This window comes from Artemia franciscana, chromosome 8 (genome assembly GCF_032884065.1).
Source record: "Artemia franciscana chromosome 8, ASM3288406v1, whole genome shotgun sequence".
Lineage (NCBI taxonomy): Eukaryota > Metazoa > Arthropoda > Branchiopoda > Anostraca > Artemiidae > Artemia > Artemia franciscana.
In genome coordinates this window covers 4,875,326-4,896,066 of record NC_088870.1, presented here as the reverse complement: position 1 = coordinate 4,896,066, position 20,741 = coordinate 4,875,326, and the positions used below count along the sequence as shown (strand labels likewise).

Genomic DNA, 20,741 nt, shown 5'->3' with positions numbered 1-20,741 from the left:
AAGTCAAACTTAAAATGAATAAAAATCCTCTTCAGGTTCCTCAGGAACCCCTTTAGGTTCCTCTTGGCCCAAATACTTACGGTTGTAAGCTTCAAATGATAAGTGGCAAAAACTATTTTGCCGAGTTTACGGGTCTCTTACCCCCCCCCCCCTCTTCAACAACAAATATTTTAATCTTTCTGACCCAGAGAACGACTCATTTATTAAAAATCATATTCGCACTCTCCAGTATTTACCTTTAACTTAGTCACTATCATATTTCAATAACTCATTTACCAAGCTATCAGAAAATGAAGTCATTTTACTTTTCAATGCTTTTAATACTATCTTTCCAAAAATTGTCAGAACGTTTGTTATTCTTTTTTAAATCATTTCCTGCCACTGTTTAACATATTCTCAAAATGTTTTGCCCATCTCTTCTCGACACCCTCCTTATCACTAATTGATGCCCTGTTCCAATTTTTAAATAGGACAAGTCCAGATTGACTACTTTCAATTTGTTAACATGCCGTCTAGCTGCATCTTCCAGATCCTCGGCCAATTTATTCGGCAAATTTACATCTCCTTAATTCACAACTTAATACCTTCTCTACTTCCCTTACTTTACTCTTAATTTCGCGAGATCTATCACTCAAAAACTTCTTAGATAAAACCCCTTCTGTAACATAACTTAAGGCGTATTCGCTAATATTCTCAGTCGCTTTTCTAACTTTCTTCTTTAAAACATCATCTGCTACTTTGCAAACTATCTTCCTAAAAATATTCATCTTTAAGTTCCCCAGTTCCGTATCTTACTGCTTTTGGAAAAATCCCTCTCAAATTCTCATCTTGGAGTCTATCAACGTCATAACTTCCCGGAAGGTAGCAACCCTTCCTAAATTCCAGCTTTAGCTTAATTCTAGATTCTTCTAGATGATGATCTTCACTCTCACCATCATTAGCAGCACTCCTATATACAATAGTGTCATTTATTGATCACGGTAGTTTTGGATTTACGATAATACTGTCAATAAGTTTAGCCTTCTTACCATCATGCGAGTGTCAATACAATACTGTAGCAGCTAAGATCCTTGGCATTATTAAAAGATCACTCAGCAATTTCTCCTCCCTCAGTGGTTATCAAGAAATATTAAGAGCTTCTTTGTCCTATTCTTGATTTTAGAATTATTTGGAATATAACGTAAGTTATCACATAAGGCAAGCGATTTTAATGAAAGTTACACCATTAGGTCAGCATATCAGATAACCCTGTTATAGAAATTTCAATCTCCTATCTAGAGAATGCGGAATTTTCCCCTTTTTTTCTCCCAGAAGAAAGATAACGAATGCAAGTTTTCTTTTCCGGGGTGATTGTATCAAACCGATGGTCCTAGAAGATCGGGCGAGGGCTCATTAGAAAGGAAACTGAAAGTTCTAGGGCCTTTTTAAAGGGACCAAAGAGATTGTAAAATGGGAAAGGGACGTTTTCTGCCATTTGGTGACACCAAACTACGGTTTAGCCCCAAAGAGAACCATGTTACTATCGATTGAAAATTCCGAGATTGCCGATCGATTTAAAACACAATAGATTGAGGTTCCCAGTTGCAGTAGATGTAATGCCAACTGGTGGTGCATTCGCTCCTGGAAAGTTACGCAGTTAATATAGGGAAAATCTTAATGCATAATTTAACCAAGAAGATTCACTTGATTTTTGTTTTTAATTTTATTTAGTGATGCATAATTACGCATGAGCGGGTGGGTCATTAAGCAGAGGAGGGAGAGTGCCAGACGCCCAAAAGAGTTCATTTCAATTTGCAAATCGTCTAACTCCCTATGAGCTTTCATAAAAAGAATATATAAAATATAAAAAGATAAATATAAAAAGATAAATATAAAAAGAATATGACAGGGGGGAGAGAGAAGTAACATCTCATCTTCAATCCTTTAGCCATACCTGAATAAGGATGTTCCGGGCTAATACCTCCTTTCTTATTGCAGAACAATTTTCTGACAATTACTTTAAAGCTTCATTTAACTAAACTGATATGCTTCATATGAAATTGAAGCTCATGAAAATGTATACAATGATGCGTCACTGCACATCAGCTATTTTGAAGGAGGGGCGGTGGGTAATTTTTTAGGCGAGGGGCGAATCAAAGGGAGCAATTTAATTCCCATATATCCTAACGCTCACTTAGCCTCATGGAGTACTTGCTTTGGGGAAGGAAGGGGGAAAAAATAGACATCTAATCCCTCTTGATCCCCGGGAATATTGTTTGGTCTACACCTTTAATATTGGTTCTGGGGGGGAATAATAATGTCCCTCGCATTGCGACAATCTTTTCCTATGTATTATAAAAAAATTACATTCACAAACAAGTATTCTGAAATGAAAGTACAGGCTGACATTTAAAATTAAAAAACAGAAATTATACCGTATACGAGGTAGATGTCCCGATTTAACCCTCCATTCTTTAAGCTAAAGTTTTAGTATTATGCTGAAAGCATTTATAAGTGCAACAAATTCAATTAACGTATAATTGCAAGTATTTTATTTACCAATCGCCTTTTATAATGTTTGTACTGAAAATTTTAACATTTAAAACAAATGCACATCAGTTGTGAAAAATTTTTTTTAGCCTATTCCAATTGACATTGTGCTTGAGCAATCGTTCTTAAAGCGTTGGGGACAGTCAAACTTTACATAGAGAGCAGCTTACTTTCATTTCAAAAATCAAGAGTTCCATCTCTGAATTATTGTGCATATACTCTTTATCCCATTACAATGGACGTTGTACTTGAGTAATCGCTCTTAAAGCGTCGACGACAAAAATCAAATTTAAATGCAAAAAACGGTTTATTTTCTTTGAAGAACCTAGGTTTCCCTAAATGTTAGGAAGGCTGCGGTAAAGATCTCAATCTTTCTCTCGTTATAGCCCTAGAAAGCAGGATTAAATGCAAAGAAAGGTTTATTTTCTCTGAAGAACCTAGGTTTTCCTAAATATTAGGAGGGCTGCCGTAAAGATCTCAATCTTTCTCTCGTTATGGCCCTAGAAAGTAGGATTAAATGCAAAGAGCGGTTTATTTTCTTTGAAGAACCTATGTTTCCCTAAATGTTAGGAGGACTGCCGTAAAGATCTCAATCTTTCTCTCGTTATGGCCCTAGAAAGCACGATTAAATGCAAAGAGCGGTTCATTTTCTTTGAAGAACCTATGTTTCCCTAAATGTTAGGAGGACTGCCGTAAAGATCTCAATCTTTCTCTCGTTATAGCCCTAGAAAGCAGGATTAAATACAAAGAGCGGTTTATTTTCTTTGAAGAACCTAGGTTTCCCTAAATGTTAGGAGGGCTGCCGTCCCCCAAACCTGACTCTTTAAATCAGATTTAAACTTTTGCAGAGCAAAGCTTCGAGAAAAATCACTCATTTAGTGTATTTGCTTTTTGAAACTCAGAATGAGTGTGAAAAATGAACTACTATCAACATAATAAAAGAGGATTATTCGCCTCCTTAGCATTCACATTGCAAGCTTCACCCTATCCGGACAAATATATTATTTCTGATGAAAAAATGTCAGAGACCTAATCTGTAATTATCTGAATATTCATTCAATTCATCCAAGCGCCTCTCATAGAATATTTGAAAGACTAAAACGTATTGTTGAGGCTTGTGAAACCCCCTCCTCAAGAGAGAATTTACTGGCTGAGATCTTAATAAATAATGCACAACTATGTAATACTTTCTGGTGGTTAGTTTTACTGGAATAGTGTATATTAAAAGTTTTTATTTATGGATAGCGTTTACGTTTAGCGACGACTGATGCACTGGCCTCTGAGAATGAGAGGCTATACAAGAACTCTTCAACAGTTCCAAGAACTTTCATCCTGAAACATTTTGGCCCTGTTCGGACCAAAATTTTAGGATGCGGCAGTTTCCTGTGGCGTAACCTTTTTTGTTACCTAAAAAGAGCACTAGATCACGTTCATTCCAACAAACCTACTTTGAATGAGCTAAAACTACTGACTCTGGATGCTCACATGGGCGACCCATGAAAAAAAAAGACCGCCTGGAAAAAAAAATTGTAGACAGTGGCTTTAGGATTCTTTTACATGTTGAATTTCATTGCATTATTTTTATCAAGATCCCGCCCTTTTTGGGGTACTTTAATTCATAACTCTAAAATTACGAAAATTTTCATCAGCAACTTTAGCAAAAGCTTTTCATGAGCAACTTTAAAGTTAGTACATATTGGACATTGAAAATCAGCATAAATAATCGATTTCGCTGTAGCATATCAAAACTTAGCTTCTTACAGTTTTGATTTCTATTGACAAGAATAGCTTTTTACTTACAAGTTATTAGTACGAACTATATGATCCAAGACTCTTTAGAGTATGAGGGAGGCAGCTACTACCTCCTTCAACGCGCCATTTTTATATTTAAGTTTAATATTTGCGTAACAATACTTCAAGAATGATAATCATCCCAGAAGAAGTCTGGAAAAAAGGAGCTCATGGTAATACTAATCCCCACCCACCACCCCAACGCTGGCGGCATACATGATTCCTCCTCCACCTTTTCCCCTTTTGTGCCGGTACGCATATGATCTTAATATTTTATGTCACGAAAGAGAGAAAACTACTGGAATAAGAAAAGAGCTACCCCCCGCAGCACCCGCATTACAGGCCTTAGTAAAAAAAACTCCCTGGAAGGAAGGGGGATCCCCCCCCGAAAAAAAAACCTTCTATATTCATCTCCAGGCTCTGAGAAACTCATTATAGCTGCTACGCAATTACACATCTCTGTAAATATTTTATCAAGTCTCAAATGGATCAACTTAGTTACAGGAAGGTTTAGAATATATATATTTATACCAACCGATTAATTGATAGGAACTACATGTATTTTTGGGAGCGGCTGCGCCACCGCACGGCATTTACAGTTTTTCAAAATTTTAAATCGATTGGCTACCTCAGAATTTTTGTTCGGTAGCTTTTTATCCCTCTTTGGGATGACACAAAATGGCAACTTTGCTGTGGCAGAAATTTCGTTGATATTAACAAATGGTAGTAGAAATTCCAGTTTCTTTTTAAATGAGTCCTCTTCTGATATTCTAAGACCACTGGTTCGATTTGATACCCCTGTAAAACAAGAACTACAAACGAATAAACATCCGCAACCATCCTTTTCAAAAAAGATACACATTTTGCAATTTTTTTTAGATAGGGGCTTGAAACCTCAGCAATAAGGTTCTCAGATGCGCTGAATTTGATGTTGAATCTGGAGTCTCCAAAAAGGCTAGGGGTATTAAGGTGAAACCTTTAGAAAATGCTGAGGAGGATGTAAAACAAAATCAAATCACACTATATGCAGTCAAAAGAATACAATAAACAATATCTAAGGAATGGCTAAAGGTATTAAGTTGGACCTTTAAAATCCTGCTGAGAGGAACAGAAGTTGAAAAAGGAACCATTGAAAAACAAACAGAAGGCAAAATGTCCCCTGCTCTTTTTGATGCTCCCTTTTGCTTTGATAAAATAAGTGAAGGTGAAGGTCCTAAGCATATCTCATCCTTTAAGGGATGTTCTCCCCCTTTTTTGAAAATCAGGCGAATTTCTTCAGGCTTGTAACCTTTGGTAAGCGACTTTAAAATTAATGAGTTTTTCATAGAATCACCTTATTATATCATATCATGAATCACCTATCATAGAATCACCATGAAAGGTTGATTCTTTTGATGCCGTTTGTTATAAAGACTTTTTTTATTTCGATCGCTATTAGCACGAGCCATTCCCTTATTTACAGTTTGCTACCAAGAACTGTTTGAGAGTATCCTCGTTCCCTCGCATGCATATAATTATCAGATCCTGTTGGCTATTTGCCACAGATGCGTAACGAAGAAATCTAGTTGAATATAGTCTAATATAACATGTTAAAGCCTTAACGACCTCAAGTCAATTGCAGAAGTCAAAACATACTATTTTACTTTTTTGTTTACTTTGATTAATTTGTTAGGTATTTACAAATCTGACAGTTTCCCGAAAAAATCAATTTGAAGTATATGTTAACTTGAAACTAAAGTTTCTAGAAAATAGTACTTTCTTCTTTTTGTTCGCTTTGTAAAATGTTTTCAATTGGCAAACAATTTAAAAGATGGCTCTATTGAAGAAAATAGAGGCCCTTTCGGGAGGAGGGGAGGGGATGAGCACCTGTATTTATTTGTTTTAGAGCAAACGGGACACGTTCACGGTGTAGGATACAAACTGCTCAATGACGTTTGTGATAGTAACGTCAACGCTAGGATCAAATCACTTGCACACACACAAAAAGCAGCCTGGGCACAGAGATCTCAATTGTGTACATAAATGCACCCATCTTGACGATATTTTGCTTCAACCCGTACAATATAAAATTCCTCATATTTTGTGACCACAACAATCGTACAATGAGAAACCAGTCCCCTTTCACTCCAGGACAGAACACAGCTCTTTGGACAATCACAACATTAAGGTAGTTCGACAGTTAGGTCAACCAATAATTCTTCTTAGAATGATCAAAAAGCTAGAAGCCAATATTCATCGCAGCACTACCAACACTGTATTTTTACATAAAATACATATAGTTTACTCAGTTCAGCTAGACTAAACATCGCAAGAAAAATTTTAATTATTTCGATTTTTTCCATAGTTTAAATTCTATCAAATTAGTTTGTAGCTTTTACATAATGCCTGCTAAAACTAATTTCTAATTTATCTGGGTAGTCCTTTCTCTGATTTTGATGTTAAGCTATAAATCTTGAGCAGCATCCACAGTTTAAATTTTATAAAATTAGTTTGTAACTTTAAAATAAAGCCTGTTAATTTCTAATTTGTATGTGCAGACCTTTCGCTCATTTGATGTTAAGTTTATAAATTTTGAACGATTTCCATGGTTTAAATTTTATCAAATTAGTTTGAAGCTTTTAGATATTGCCAGTTAATTTTTAATTGATCTGTGCAGGCCTTTCATTGATTTTGATGTTAAGCTATAAATTTTGAGCAGTATCAATAGTTTAAACTTTACACAATTAGTTTAACTTTAAAATAAAGCCTGTTAGTTTCTAATTTGTATGAGCAGACCTTTCGCTGATTTTGGTGTTAAGTTTAAAAATTTTGAACGATTTCCATGGTTTAAATTTTGTCAAATTAGTTTGAAGCTTTTAGATAATGCCAGTTCATTTTTAATTTATCTGTGCAGACCTTTCATTGATTTTGATGTTAAGCTATAAATTTTGAGCAGTATCGATAGTTTAAACTTTACAAAATTGGTTTGAAACTTTAAAATATAGTTTCTAATTTGTATGTGCAGACCTTTCGCTGATTTTGGTGTTAAGTTTATAAATTTTGGACGATTTCCATGGTATAAATTTTATCAAATTAGTTTGAAGCTTTTAGATAATGCCAGTTAATTTTTAATTGATCTGTGCAGGCCTTTCATTGATTTTGATGTTAAGATATAAATTTTGAGCAGTATCGATAGTTTAAACTTTACAAAGTTAGTTTGAAACTTTAAAATAAAGCCTGTTAGTTTCTAATTTGTATGTGCAGACCTTCCGCTGATTTTGATGTTAAGTTTATAAATTTTGAACGATTTCCATGGTTTAAATTTTATCAAATTAGTTTGAAGCTTTTAGATAATGCCAGTTAATTTTTAATTGATCTGTGCAGGCCTTTCATTGATTTTGATGTTAAGCTATAAATTTTGAGCAGTATCGATAGTTTAAACTTTACAAAATTAGTTTGAAACTTTAAAATAAAGCCTGTTAGTTTCTAATTTGTATGTGCAGACCTTTCGCTGATTTTGATGTTAAGTTTATAAATCTTGAACGATTTCCATGGTTTAAATTTTGTCAAATTAGTTTGAAGCTTTTAGATAATGCCAGTTCATTTTTAATTTATCTGTGCAGACCTTTCATTGATTTTGATGTTAAGCTATAAATTTTTAGCAGTATCGATAGTTTAAACTTTACAAAATTAGTTCGAAACTTTAAAATAAAGCCTGTTAGTTTCTAATCTGTATGTGCAGACCTTTCGCTGATTTTGATGTTAAGTTTATAAATTTTGAACGATTTCCATGGTTTAAATTTTATCAAATTAGTTTGAAGCTTTTAGATATTGCCAGTTAATTTTTAATTGATCTGTGCAGGCCTTTCATTGATTTCGATGTTAAGCTATAAATTTTGAGCAGTATCAATAGTTTAAACTTTACAAAATTAGTTTGAAACTTTAAAATAAAGCCTGTTAGTTTCTAATTTGTATGTGCAGACCTTTCGATGATTTTGATGTTAAGTTTATAAATTTTGAACGATTTCCATGGTTTAAATTTTATCAAATTAGTTTGAAGCTTTTAAATAATACGTGTTAATTTGTATTTATCTGTGCAGATCTTTCACTGATTTTGATGTTAAGTTATAAATTTTGAGCGATTTCCATGGTTTGAATTTTATCAAATTAGTTTGAAGCTTTTAAATAATGCCTGTTGATTTTTAATTTATCTGTGCAGATCTTTCACTGATTTTGATGTTAAGTTATAAATTTTGAGCGGTTTCCATGGTTTAAATTTTATCGAATTAGTTTAAAGCTTTTAAATAATGTCTGTTCATTTTAATTTATCTGTGCAGACCTTTCACTGATTTTGATGTTAAGTTATAAATTTGGAAAGGTTTCCATGATTTGAATTTTATCAAATTAGCTTGAAGCTTTTATATAATGCCTGTTAATTTTTAATTTATCTGTACAGACCTTTCGCTGATTTTGATGTTAAGTTATAAATTTTGAGCGGTTTCCATGGTTTAAATTTTATCGAATTAGTTTGAAGCTTTTAAATAATGTCTGTTAATTTTTAATTTATCTGTGCAGACCTTTCACTGATTTTGATGTTAAGTTATAAATTTGGAAAGGTTTCCATGATTTGAATTTTATCAAATTAGCTTGAAGCTTTTATATAATGCCTGTTAATTTTTAATTTATCTATGCAGAGCTTTCACTGATTTTGATGTTAAGTTATAAATTTTGAGCAATCAAAAAAAGCTTTCAAAAATTGCCTTTTAATTTGTAATTCCTTTGCGCAGACTTTTTACTGATTTTGAAATAAGTTATAAGTTTATGTCGGTATCCATGGTTTAAATTTTATCAAATTAGTTTGAAGCTTTTAAAAATGCCTGTTCTTATTTATCTATGCAGGGCTTTCGCTGACTTTGATGTTAAGTTATAAATCTTGAGCAGTATCCACATTTAACATTTTAATAGATTAGTTTGTAGCTTTTAAATAATGCCCTCTAATTTTAATTTCTAATTCATCTGTGCAGACCTTTTGCTGATTTTGATGTTAAGTTACAAATTTTATTAAAATTTATTTGCCTTAGTTAAAATTTTTATTATATTAGTTTGTAGCTTTTACATAATACCCTTTAATTTTAATTTCTAATTTATCTGCATACCTTTTGCTGATTTTGGTGTTAAGTTATAAATTTCGAGCGGTTTCCATGGTTTAAAATTCATCGAATTGGTTTGAGCCTCTTAAATAATGCATGTTAATTTTTAATTTACCTGTGCAGACCTTTCGCTGATTTTGATGTTAAGTTACAAATTTTAGGCAGTATCAATAGTTTAAATTTTGTCAAATTCGTTTGCTGCTTTTAAATAAAACCATCTAGTTTTAATTTCTAATTTCTCTGTGCAGACCTTTCGCTGATTTTGATATTTAGTTAAAAATTTCGAATGGTATCCATTTCGAGAAGTAAGCAATTTTGAGCAGTAAACAATTCGAAGAAAAGAGAAGTACTGTCGACACAAAATTTAGTCTCAAATTTTACTCTTCCAACATTGACAATGAAAGTAAACGTTCAGAACTTAGCTCTAGAATTTTTTTTTTTTTTTTTATCTATATACATTTCTTAAACAACAGCGAAAAGTTTAGGATCAGTGGAAAAAATAACATCTCCTAAAAAGAAGAAGCAAGACTCAAAGTCACTTAGCAATAGAGAATTTAAACAGATATTTCAAATGAACGATGCCAAATAATATATAAAAAGTAGAACGTCATGGTGCCCAATTAAAAACACTAATTAACTAATTAAATACTAATCAATTAAGAACACTATAGTAATGTATCTTTTAGACACTATCTGACCAAAAAACAAATGTTTTTGTGTAATTTCTCGCATGGTGGGAAATGCAGGCACGTCCGCACGTTTTTTTTTTTTTGGGGGGGGGGGAAAATATTTCATAGTTTGAATAAGAAGCGCTTAACAAATTCGTAGTTTAGAATTTCGAGCAGAATCTAGGCTCCAAGCCACCCTCTCCCCCTCTTCGCGTTTGTGTTTGGGGAGGGGAGGGGGCTCAAACTCTTCGGAAATTTAGAAACTGTCAAACTACACTAGCACAATACAAAAGCAAACCTGAATTAAATTGCTGATAGAACTTACAAATTTCTCTCAAACCCATCGAGCATTGTTTCAGGACTGTATTTTTCTCCATTTGTAATGCCACTGTAAAAATAACCATGCTCTCCTGTACAAGAATTAAAAAAACAAACTAGGCTTTCAATGAAAATAAAAGCCAGAAGTTCGCACCGTCCTCTTACAATTTAATACACATCGAGTTTTTTATTTTTTTTTTCGATGAAGAATATTTTTACCATTTAATATTAATACTTTCCCATGAGTTATTAAAGAGGAGTAAAACGGTAAGATTTTGTCATTTTACTGTCCGCCAGAATTTGTCGCTGGTGTAGATCGACCATTAGGGTACACTCAAGTTGATCTGACATACCACAATACAGGCATGTCTGGTATGTTATTATAAAGTGTCATATCATTAAAGCGTATGCTTCACAAGTTATACAGTAATTTATGCTTCACAAGCTAAGTAGATGATATTCCATGGAATAGGGATTTCGATCTGTTAATTATAAAGTGTCATATAATTAATGCATATGCCTCACAAGCTAAAATTCACACGTTTTTACAGATAATATTAGTGTTACTATAAAACAACGTGTCAAATTTCAAAACTACCCTAAGTCTAACTTATTTTTGATCGTAACGGGGGAGGCCTACATCATGAAACGACTACCCCTTTGACTTGATTTTATTGCCCAATGGAACTTGGAACTTTTTTAATGTTCCTTGTATGTAAAAAAGCTAACTTAGGGCGTACCCTTAAATCAAGGAAAAACAGCTTAAGTCCAACCGAATATCCATTGAATATCCGAGGGCAAGCCAGGTCGTGATTAATAAATACTGAACTGTTTGCTACGACGACCCTGGTGAAACAAAAACGACAACAATTTCAGTGACTTGCAGTAGCAAATGGTTCATTTACACCTTGAAGAAAAACGCTACGTTTTAAGGCTAAGTTTCTAATATATACATCAGCGTGACCTAAGTTTTCAAGATGAAAACAAGTTCTAAAAGAAAAATTCTGAATTTATTCTAAAACTGATTAGAATTAGCTGCAGCACCTGTAGCTATCATCAAAACATCAAGAAGTATATAAAGAACTTACCCTCTTCTGAAAGCTGTCGAGGAATAGAGAGTCAAATGAAGACCCCATTTTTCTCGGTTTTCTTATAGCCTGGGTGAGCAGTATCACACAAGCTGGGGTAGCCTTGAACCAGTGTGATAAGATCATGAAATTTTTGATGATCCATAGCCATGGTTTTATTCATTTAAAAACCATGCCAAGAATCCGTCCTGATTTTACCAAATCATTGTGGAAAGCTACGGTTTTTCAAGCGCGGAAACGGAAGGAATTTCCGCACGGATTGCTAAATCCGGACGGATTTCTACCGAAAAAGGCGTTTTCAAGTTAATTTCAAGAGGTAATCAAATGTTTTTTAGAATTTTCTAGATTTTAAAAGTTTAAATCAATGCTCATGGATTTTTAGTTTTTCTATATTTGTATTGTTTGCAGCTTTTCTCATGGTTCTAAGATCATATTGCAAACATTTACACATTCCTAGCTTTAACTAGCTGAGCAGTACAACACCGCCAATTCATGAAAATATTGGAAGGGGGGACAATCCCACTCGAATTTTTATAGCCTTCTTTTTTTTATAGCCTCAAATTTTTCAAAATTTGGGGCTATATTTTTTCAAACCAAAACACCAAAAAAGGGGTATTTATAAATGCAACTAAAAAAGGAATTTTTCGGAATATAGGGAGGCAGTCTCCCACCTCTCTCACTGAAGCCACTAGAGCTGTCCATTCGTCTAAGGACACGCATATACACTTGATTTTACATCGCTCCATTCATTACTATGTGACGCTAGAAATTACATTGTCTACGATAGGTTCGGATTGTATTCCAAGAAGTTTTTTTTTTAAATAGCTACTAAGTGGAATTCTGTTATAAATATGATAAAAATTGCGATATAGATTTCACGTGTGTTTATGGATCTGCCTTTTAACTTGTAGGATTTGTTGTGTATTTTATGTCATTTTGTTTAAAAAATTATCTCTCTCTTTCCCTAAAAAAAAACAATATAAATAAAAGAAAAAAAAATTTAGCTCCGGCAATTTTCCAACAATAAAAAGCCTTTCTACCATCTATACGAAAACTCTCTATGCAATACTGAAAAATATCACTTGCAGAGAGACAAAAAGAACAACTGAGAACTCGTTTAAAGAGACTGGATTGTTAATGCCAATATGCGGCACTTTCAGCCATTACTACATCTGCCTTCCTACTGTGATTTGTTGGATTGTCAAATGGGTCTTTATAGTTTACTTTGGAATAACCTACTTCAGTATTTTGCATAGATCCTGAATCCACCATTGATATAAATACTAATGTTAATATTCGTCAGTTGAATTCTAGTCAAATTATTTTCACATGTTTTTTCATATTTCGTTTGCTATTTTACGAAATTTTGGCTACAGTCGCCTCATTTAGTTTAATTTTAGTGGGCAAACATCTCCTCCTTTCCCCAATGACAAATTTCATACTCACGCAGTTTCCGTAAATTTGACCATTTTTGATGGCCTATCTTGTGAGACTCTTAACCTCATCCATCGTTCGATTTGTCTCTCTGTCATATCGACTTGTTTCAAAAGACCTTGCATCTATAAAATAAGAGAACGGAGTTTGGACGCCAAAAAAAAAAGTTGCAAACATCACAAATCACATAAAATGTTAGTGTAATCATCAATATACCAGAACTGGAATAGCATCTTCAATAGCAGCACTAGCACATGTTCTAAGATACTTAGCTACTGTTGATATGAATTGTGGTGACATGCTTTTTAAGATATCTTCCAATGAGCTATTAAAGAGGAGCAAAACGGTAAGATTTTGGTAAGAACCGGTAAGATTTTGTCATTTTACTGTCCGCCAGAAAACGGTATTGCCTAGAATTTGTCGCTGGAGTAGATCAACCAATAGGGTACACCAAAGTTGATGTGACATACCACAATACAGGCATGTCTGGTGTTTTATTATAAAGTGTCATATCTTTAAAGCATATGCTTCACAAGTTATTCATTAATTTGTGCTTCACAAGTTAAGCAGATGATATTCCTTGGAATAGGGATTGCCGCAGCAGCATTTTAATGTTCCCCATCCCAACATGCTTCCGCTCAACCAGCTCAAACAAAGGATCAAATCATCATTCTAATCTGCACAAAGCTGTATCTTTACCCCTTTTCTTGTTATCAAGTAAATCAAATCTTGCTCTAATTGGAAGGCAATTAAGTTAAAGATGCATCCAATAAGTGACATCTAGCTCACACAACACCTTGACATACCCGTAAATTGCCGCATTGAAAAGTCCTTTAAATCCCAACTCTATTTTTGAATCATTTGATTTTCCAGCACTGTTTTGATTTGTTTTTCCATCTGTGTCTGTGGTTAAATTAGTCCTTGACCAATATTTCACATTAAAGAAAATCCCGTTTTCTCAAAACTTGCTGAACTTCAAATGGGCATGATACTTTCTACCCCTTTGAAAGGAGCTCTTCATATGCCTATAGCCACCCATCACTAGGTAAACTATACAACAGTCAACAAAACCTTAATAAGTGAAACTAGTTGTTAACTTCTTATAAACCATAGACTTAGGTCATTTTACGGGAACAGATAGAAAGCCTGTGGCCCCACCTTGCGGCAGCGGGAATCAAACCCCGGGCCACGTATTGCCAAGCAGAGTATTAATCGAATCTACTAACACAGGTTAACTTTGTAATGGAGGATTCTTATTAAATCCGACAGAAAATATTCTTACGACACTATTCTTTTATTCCAATAAAATGGCGATGCACTCGCTTTAATACTGTTTTGTGGTTTTTAATACTGTATCCATTGCAATATACATATTATGGCAGCTACCAGGCCCTTTAACCCCTGCTCTTGATGCCCAAGTTCAAGTTTTGTTTAACAATTCTCCCAACATACGGACTCAATTGCATGTATCTGCTTTAGAAACAATAAATAGTAGCTTCCTGAATATGACGTAATAAGTTGCTTTTTTTCCAACGGTGTAAGTCAAATTATTCGCGTTGCTCCGATGTTGAGAAACAGTGCTTCCCATCCAAAACACCGTCTCGCAACGAGACGGGAGCTGGCACTTCCTCCGGACCCATATTAAAAAATTACTAAATACACTTTCATCCAAACGAACGGAGGTCAGGCAGCCATGGACCCACAGCTAAGTTTTTTACTTTCGTTTTTGAGGAGGTACAAATTTTGAATGAAACTAACAATTTTGGGACAGAATATACTAGATTTTATGTTTTTCCATGGGTGCAACTAGCGTCATAGCCTGGTCGATCATATAGTCTATATAGTCCATCAGGTCCACGTAGAAAAACAGTATCAGGTAAAACTTTTTTTAATGGAAGAACCGTCACTAACTCTCCACTCCAGAGGTCAGGAACGGGTTAAACCCTCCCATAAATATTTACCTTATATATATATATATATATATATATATACACACACACACACACACACACATACATATATATATATATATATATATATATATATATATATATATATATATATATATATATATATATATATATATATATATATATATATATATATATATATATATATATATATATATATATTATATCTTTTTATATTTATATTCACGAGCCTCTCATGGAATATCATAAGACTTGGGCAGAAAAATGTTCCTTTTAAGGCTTTGGGTAAACCATTGACCTGAAGAAAGAAAAAAAAACCAATAAACTTCCCTAATAGCTGGTGCACACCTAGGCCATACTGTGTAGCTATTTATGTTTCTGAATAAACTGTCGCTGATAGCTGTTCATTTAGTATAGGCTGTACATATTTTGGGACAAATACACCACCGCACGATTATACATCTTTTTATATTTATATTCAACGGCCTCTCATGGAATATCATAAGACTTGGGCAGAAAAATGTACCTTTAAGGCTTTAGGTAAACCATTAACCTCAAGAAAAAAATCCCATAAACTTCCCTAATAGCTGGTGCACACCTAGGCCATGCTGTGTAGCTATTTATGTTGCTGCATAAACTGTCTCTGATATAACTACATGTCTATATAACTATAACTATATGTCTCTGAATAAACTGTCTGATGTTCATTTATAATAGGCTGAATATATTTTGGGACAAATACACCACCGCACAATAGTATGAGCTCTGAAACCGGGAGATTACATAATTAGATTTTTGACAGTTCTAAATCCGACAAGGATTGACAATGTCAGAGTGGTCAAACGATAGTAATTTGGGCATTATTTAGACTAGAATTTTTCTCCAGCAGCATGAAAAAAAAACATCATGTCAGAACATAAGGTTAAGGTTACACTGGCGTTTGAAATTGAATTCTGATGACTTAGTTTCAAATTACCTCTTTCTTCGAGACTTTCCCCTTTCGAGATGATAAATATGCTTTTTCTAGTGCAGGATTATCAGGTAAACTACTTCTTTTCACTTGTGCCTTTAATCCAAAAGCAACGGCAATAGGACAAAATATAAACCTGAAACAAAAAAATAATTCAAGTAAAAAAACAGAAAAGCCATTATTTCCTATTTTTATTACCTACTACTGCTACAATTGACAACTCATCGCAACACCAGGCCTCCTGTGGCAATCAATAGAACGCACGCGTCTCCTGTGCCACAATTTGTTCAGAGTTTCAATCTTTACCCCCCCCCCGCACTTCCAAAGCTTCAGTTGCCATGATATTCCTTTTCTTAACCTCTTACCATGCCATTCCAGGACATCCTGCTCTGCGTTTGTTTTCAGATAGATAGCCAAAAAGGGCAAAGAAATACCTAAAGATGCATATTAACTGCGCTGATTTATAGCACGTGATTAAACTAAAAGCGAATAAAAAAGTTGGCAATTTTAGTGCCACTTTTAAAACTGGCTAAGGCAACCATTCAGTTCACTCCTCTTCGTAAATGAACACCATAATAGCCAAATCTTAATCCATTATGCTCACAAAATTCTAATTAATGAGATTTCTGAATCCAGTTTAACTGCACCCACCACCCACCCCCTCCTTCCTACAGCCTAGATTAAAATCTAGGTTATATACAAAAATCTGCTCATTTTATATATATATATATATACTAGCTGTTGGGGTGGCGCTTCGCGCCACCCCAACACCTAGTTGGTGGGGGCGCTTCGCCCCCCCCTCAAGCCCCCCCGCGCGCGTAAGTCGTTACGCGCCATATTAGTTACGCGCCATTGTAGTTGTGTCCCTATGTCCGACCTGTGAATATAGATAGATATATATATATATATATATGTTTTTAACTACGTAAAACTTGCGAATATACAACATTTTTTGCTGTCCCATTGTCTGTGCATATAAATAGATTGTCAGGTTTACCGACTCTTGAACATGCAACATATAATGGTCCATGGGAAAACAATCCGTATTCAGATCTATACCTCATGATTCTAATGATTACCCTTGAGCTTTGTTGATGGTGATTGCTAATCGACGATTCCCTGTGTCGCCGTCGTCATTTATATATCCCCGTGTGCCCCCCGGTGTCCCGGTCGTCATTTATATTCCATGTGTTCCGGTCGTCATTTATGTCCCGGTCGTCATTTATGTCCCGGTGTCCCAGTCTGTGAATTCTCTTTGAGGGTCCCGGGCGTCATTGATATTCCTTGTGTCCCGGTGTCCCGGTCGTCATTCGTGTCCCGGTGTCCCAGTCTGTATATACATTCGTTTTTGAATTGGTCTTTTTTTTAGGTTTTAGTTTTCTGCCTTTTTTTTAGTTTTTTTAGTTATACCTCATGATTCTAATGATTGCCCTTGAGCTTTGTTGATGGTGATTGCTAATCGAACATTCTCTGTGTCCCCATCGTCATTTATATATCCCCCTGTGCCCCCCGGCGTCCCCGTTGTAGTTGTGTCCCTGTGTCCCGGTCGTCATTTATATTCCCTGTGTCCCGGTCGTCATTTGTATTCCGGTGTCCCAGTCTGTATATACATTCGTTTTTGAAATGGTAAATGATGAAATAAATTTTTGTATTTTTCCCCTTTTTTTCTTTTTAGTTTTTTTTTTGGTTTTTACATTTTTTTAGTTTTTTTAGTTTTTTTTTCTTTTTTCTTTTTAGTTTTTTTTTATTTTTATTTTTTTAGTTTTGTTTTTCTCCTTTATTTTTCTATTTGTTTCCTTTTTTAGTTTTTTTAACATGACGTCAGTCGACACAGAAACATGACGTCACCTGATCCACAGACAGACAGACAGACAACTTATTTTTATATATATAGAAGATATATATATATATATATATATATATATATATATATATATATATATATATATATATATATATATATATATATATATATATATATATATATATTTATATATATATATATTTATATATATATATATTTATATATATATATGTATATATATATATATATGTATATATATATATATATATATATATATATATATATATATATATATATATATATATATATATATATATATATATATATATATATATATATATATATATATATCCCTCCCGGAAAGTTATGATGTTAGTAGACTTCAGGATGAAAATTTGAGAAAAAAATTCCAGGAACATTCGAGTACTAAATCTGAGAGTTTAAAATTTGACAATGTGGAAGATGGATGGAATAATTTCAGAAAAACAATTTGTGAAGTTGCTGATGGTGTCCTAGGGAAGAGTGCTAAGACTGCAACTAGGAATTTTAGTGAAACAGCTTTAGGTTTAATAGAGAGTAGAAGGGGTTTGTATAAGAATTATCTGAGTGATAGGTCGTATGAAAACAAAAGGAATGTAAAGAAAGTGGAGAAAGCATTAAAATATGAACTAAGGAGATGTGAAGTGGAGGCGATGGATAAAATTGCTGAGGATCTGGAAGATGCGGCTAGACGGCACAATAGTAAAATATTATACTGGCATGTTAATAAATTGAAAGGGAGTAGCCAATCCGGACTAGTCCCAGTTAAAGATAGAAATGGGGCCACAATTAGTGATAAGGAAAAAGTTAAAGAAAGATGGGTGGAACATTTTGAGAATGTGCTAAACCGAGATACAGTTGCAGGAAAAGATATAGATGAAAATGAAAAAGTTTGTGATACGTTGGATGTGAAGGAAGATTTGTTTAGTGAGGAAGAATTAGCGACAGTACTAAAAGGATTAAAAAATAATAAGGCCCCAGGTGCTGATAGTATGATTAATGAGTTTCTTAAATATGGTGGCTCTGAGGTTAGGAATAAGCTACTGAAGATTATGAACATGATTTTTGAAAAAGGGGAAGTACCCAATGATTTTAGGAAAACCTTAATTAAACCACTGTATAAGAAAGGTGACAAGAGTGAGTGTCGTAATTATCGAGGCATTAGTCTGGTCTCTGTAGGTAGCAAATTACTGAGTAATATGATACTTTTTAGACTGAGACATGCTGTAGACAAAGTTTTAAGGGAAGAACAATGCGGTTTTAGAAAAGGTAGAGGATGTGTCGACCATGTTTTCACTCTTAGGTTAATAATTGAGAAGTCCCTTCGTTGTCAAACACCTTTGGTCCTCAGTTTTATCGATTATCAGCAAGCTATGTACGAGAATAATACTGTTGCCATTAAGGTAGGAAATGAGGTTAGCAACTGGTTTTGTATTAAATCAGGAGTTAAGCAGGGTTGTGTTCTATCCCCCTTTATATGGATCATTTTGATGGACTTCGTCTTAAGGAGCACAGGAAAGGCAATTGGAGACCATGGAATCAAATGGGGAGGAAGAACGCTCCTGGACTTAGATTAAGCTGATGATTCAAGCATATTAGATGAAAGTGTGAGCAAAATGAATGAATTTTTAGAGGTTTTACGAGTTCAGGGTGCTAAAATAGGCTTGAAAATTAATGTTAAGAAGACTAAGTCACTAAGGCTAGGAATAAGTGAAGATGAACAGGTGACATTAGGTAACAAAAAGATTGATCAGGTTGGGAGCTTCAGTTACCTTGGTAGTATTATTAGTAAAGATGGTGGGAGCAGTGAAGATGTTAAAAGTAGAATAGCTAAGGCCCAGGGTGTTTTTTCACAGTTAAAAAAAGTTTGGAAGAATAGAAAGATAAGTCTACAAACCAAGATTAGAATACTGGAAGCTACAGTGATGACAGTGGTCAAATATGGCTCTGAAGCATGGGCACTCCGAAAAGCAGATGAAAATTTACTAGATGTTTTCCAGAGAAATTGCCTACGGATTGTTCTGGGTACCCGGCTGACTGACCGTATTTCAAACAGTAGGTTGTACGAAAAGTGTGGTTCAATCCCACTTTCTGGGGCTATAATGAAAGAAAGGTTGAGATGGCTAGGCCACGTTCTACGGATGAAGGATAACAGATTACCGAAGATTGTCCTTGTTGGCCAACCGTCTGGGGCTACACGGAAAGCAGGTCGTCCTTGTCTGGGTTGAGAGGATGTCATAAATAAATATTTAAAGGAAATGGGAACTTCCTGGGAGGGTGTAAAGAGGGAGGCTTTAAATAGATTAGGTTGGAGGAGGAGCGTGCGTAGCTGTGTTGGCCTCAGGCGGCTTGGTGCTGCACTGGGTTGTTAGTAGTTAGTAGTGAATATATATATATATATATATATATATATATATATATATATATATATATATATATATATATATATATATATATATATATATATATATATATATATATATATGTTGTTTCTTATTTTTACTTCATATTCTCATGAACTTTTATAATACCAAATAATATCCATTCGAAAAGTAAAATAACAAACTTAGGTACATAGCCTGGGGTTTTATCAATGCAATGAAGAGAGGGGAGCTGGGAGGCAATTACACTGAAAGCAATTAAATAATTAAGAAAAGAATTGAATTTACTGAAGTAAGAATCTGACTATTGCAGTGTTAAGTGCAGAATTTGGTTATCCTAAGGTTTAGAGTTAGGAAGCAGGGAGAAAGTGTATTGTTATCTAACAGAATAAGCTATATATTGAAATTACAATCAAAAAGAAACTTACAGGAAGTACGGAGAAACATGGCAGTAAGTTGATTAGTAACAATACCTTATGTCGTTGTTGTTGTTCAATGGGTTTATTATACAGAACAGATAATAAATAAATCTCACATAATTGAAAACATCTCAGTCCACTACTGGATGCCAAGAACCACAATATTTAGATTCTTAAACAAAAATACTCAGTGTGATCGTCACTCCTACTCTCAGACACGATCTTACTCTCATCAATCAA

General features: G+C 34.2%; 1 protein-coding gene across 4 annotated transcripts in view; it reads right to left on the bottom strand.

The window, feature by feature from the left end:
• Positions 1-20,741, bottom strand: part of LOC136029895 (ceramide synthase 6-like) — a 73,959-nt gene that overhangs the window by 35,912 nt on the left and 17,306 nt on the right. For 2 of the 4 annotated variants that reach the window (XM_065708378.1, XM_065708379.1), the window contains exons 3-5: positions 15,865-15,994; positions 12,970-13,082; positions 10,443-10,505 (exon numbers count right to left, since the gene is read on the bottom strand). In XM_065708378.1, coding sequence (XP_065564450.1) covers positions 10,443-10,505; positions 12,970-13,082; positions 15,865-15,994 — 306 coding nt within the window. The remainder of the gene's footprint in view (positions 1-10,442; positions 10,506-12,969; positions 13,083-15,864; positions 15,995-20,741) is intronic. The other 2 variants (XM_065708380.1, XM_065708381.1) reach the window with 1 other exon arrangement.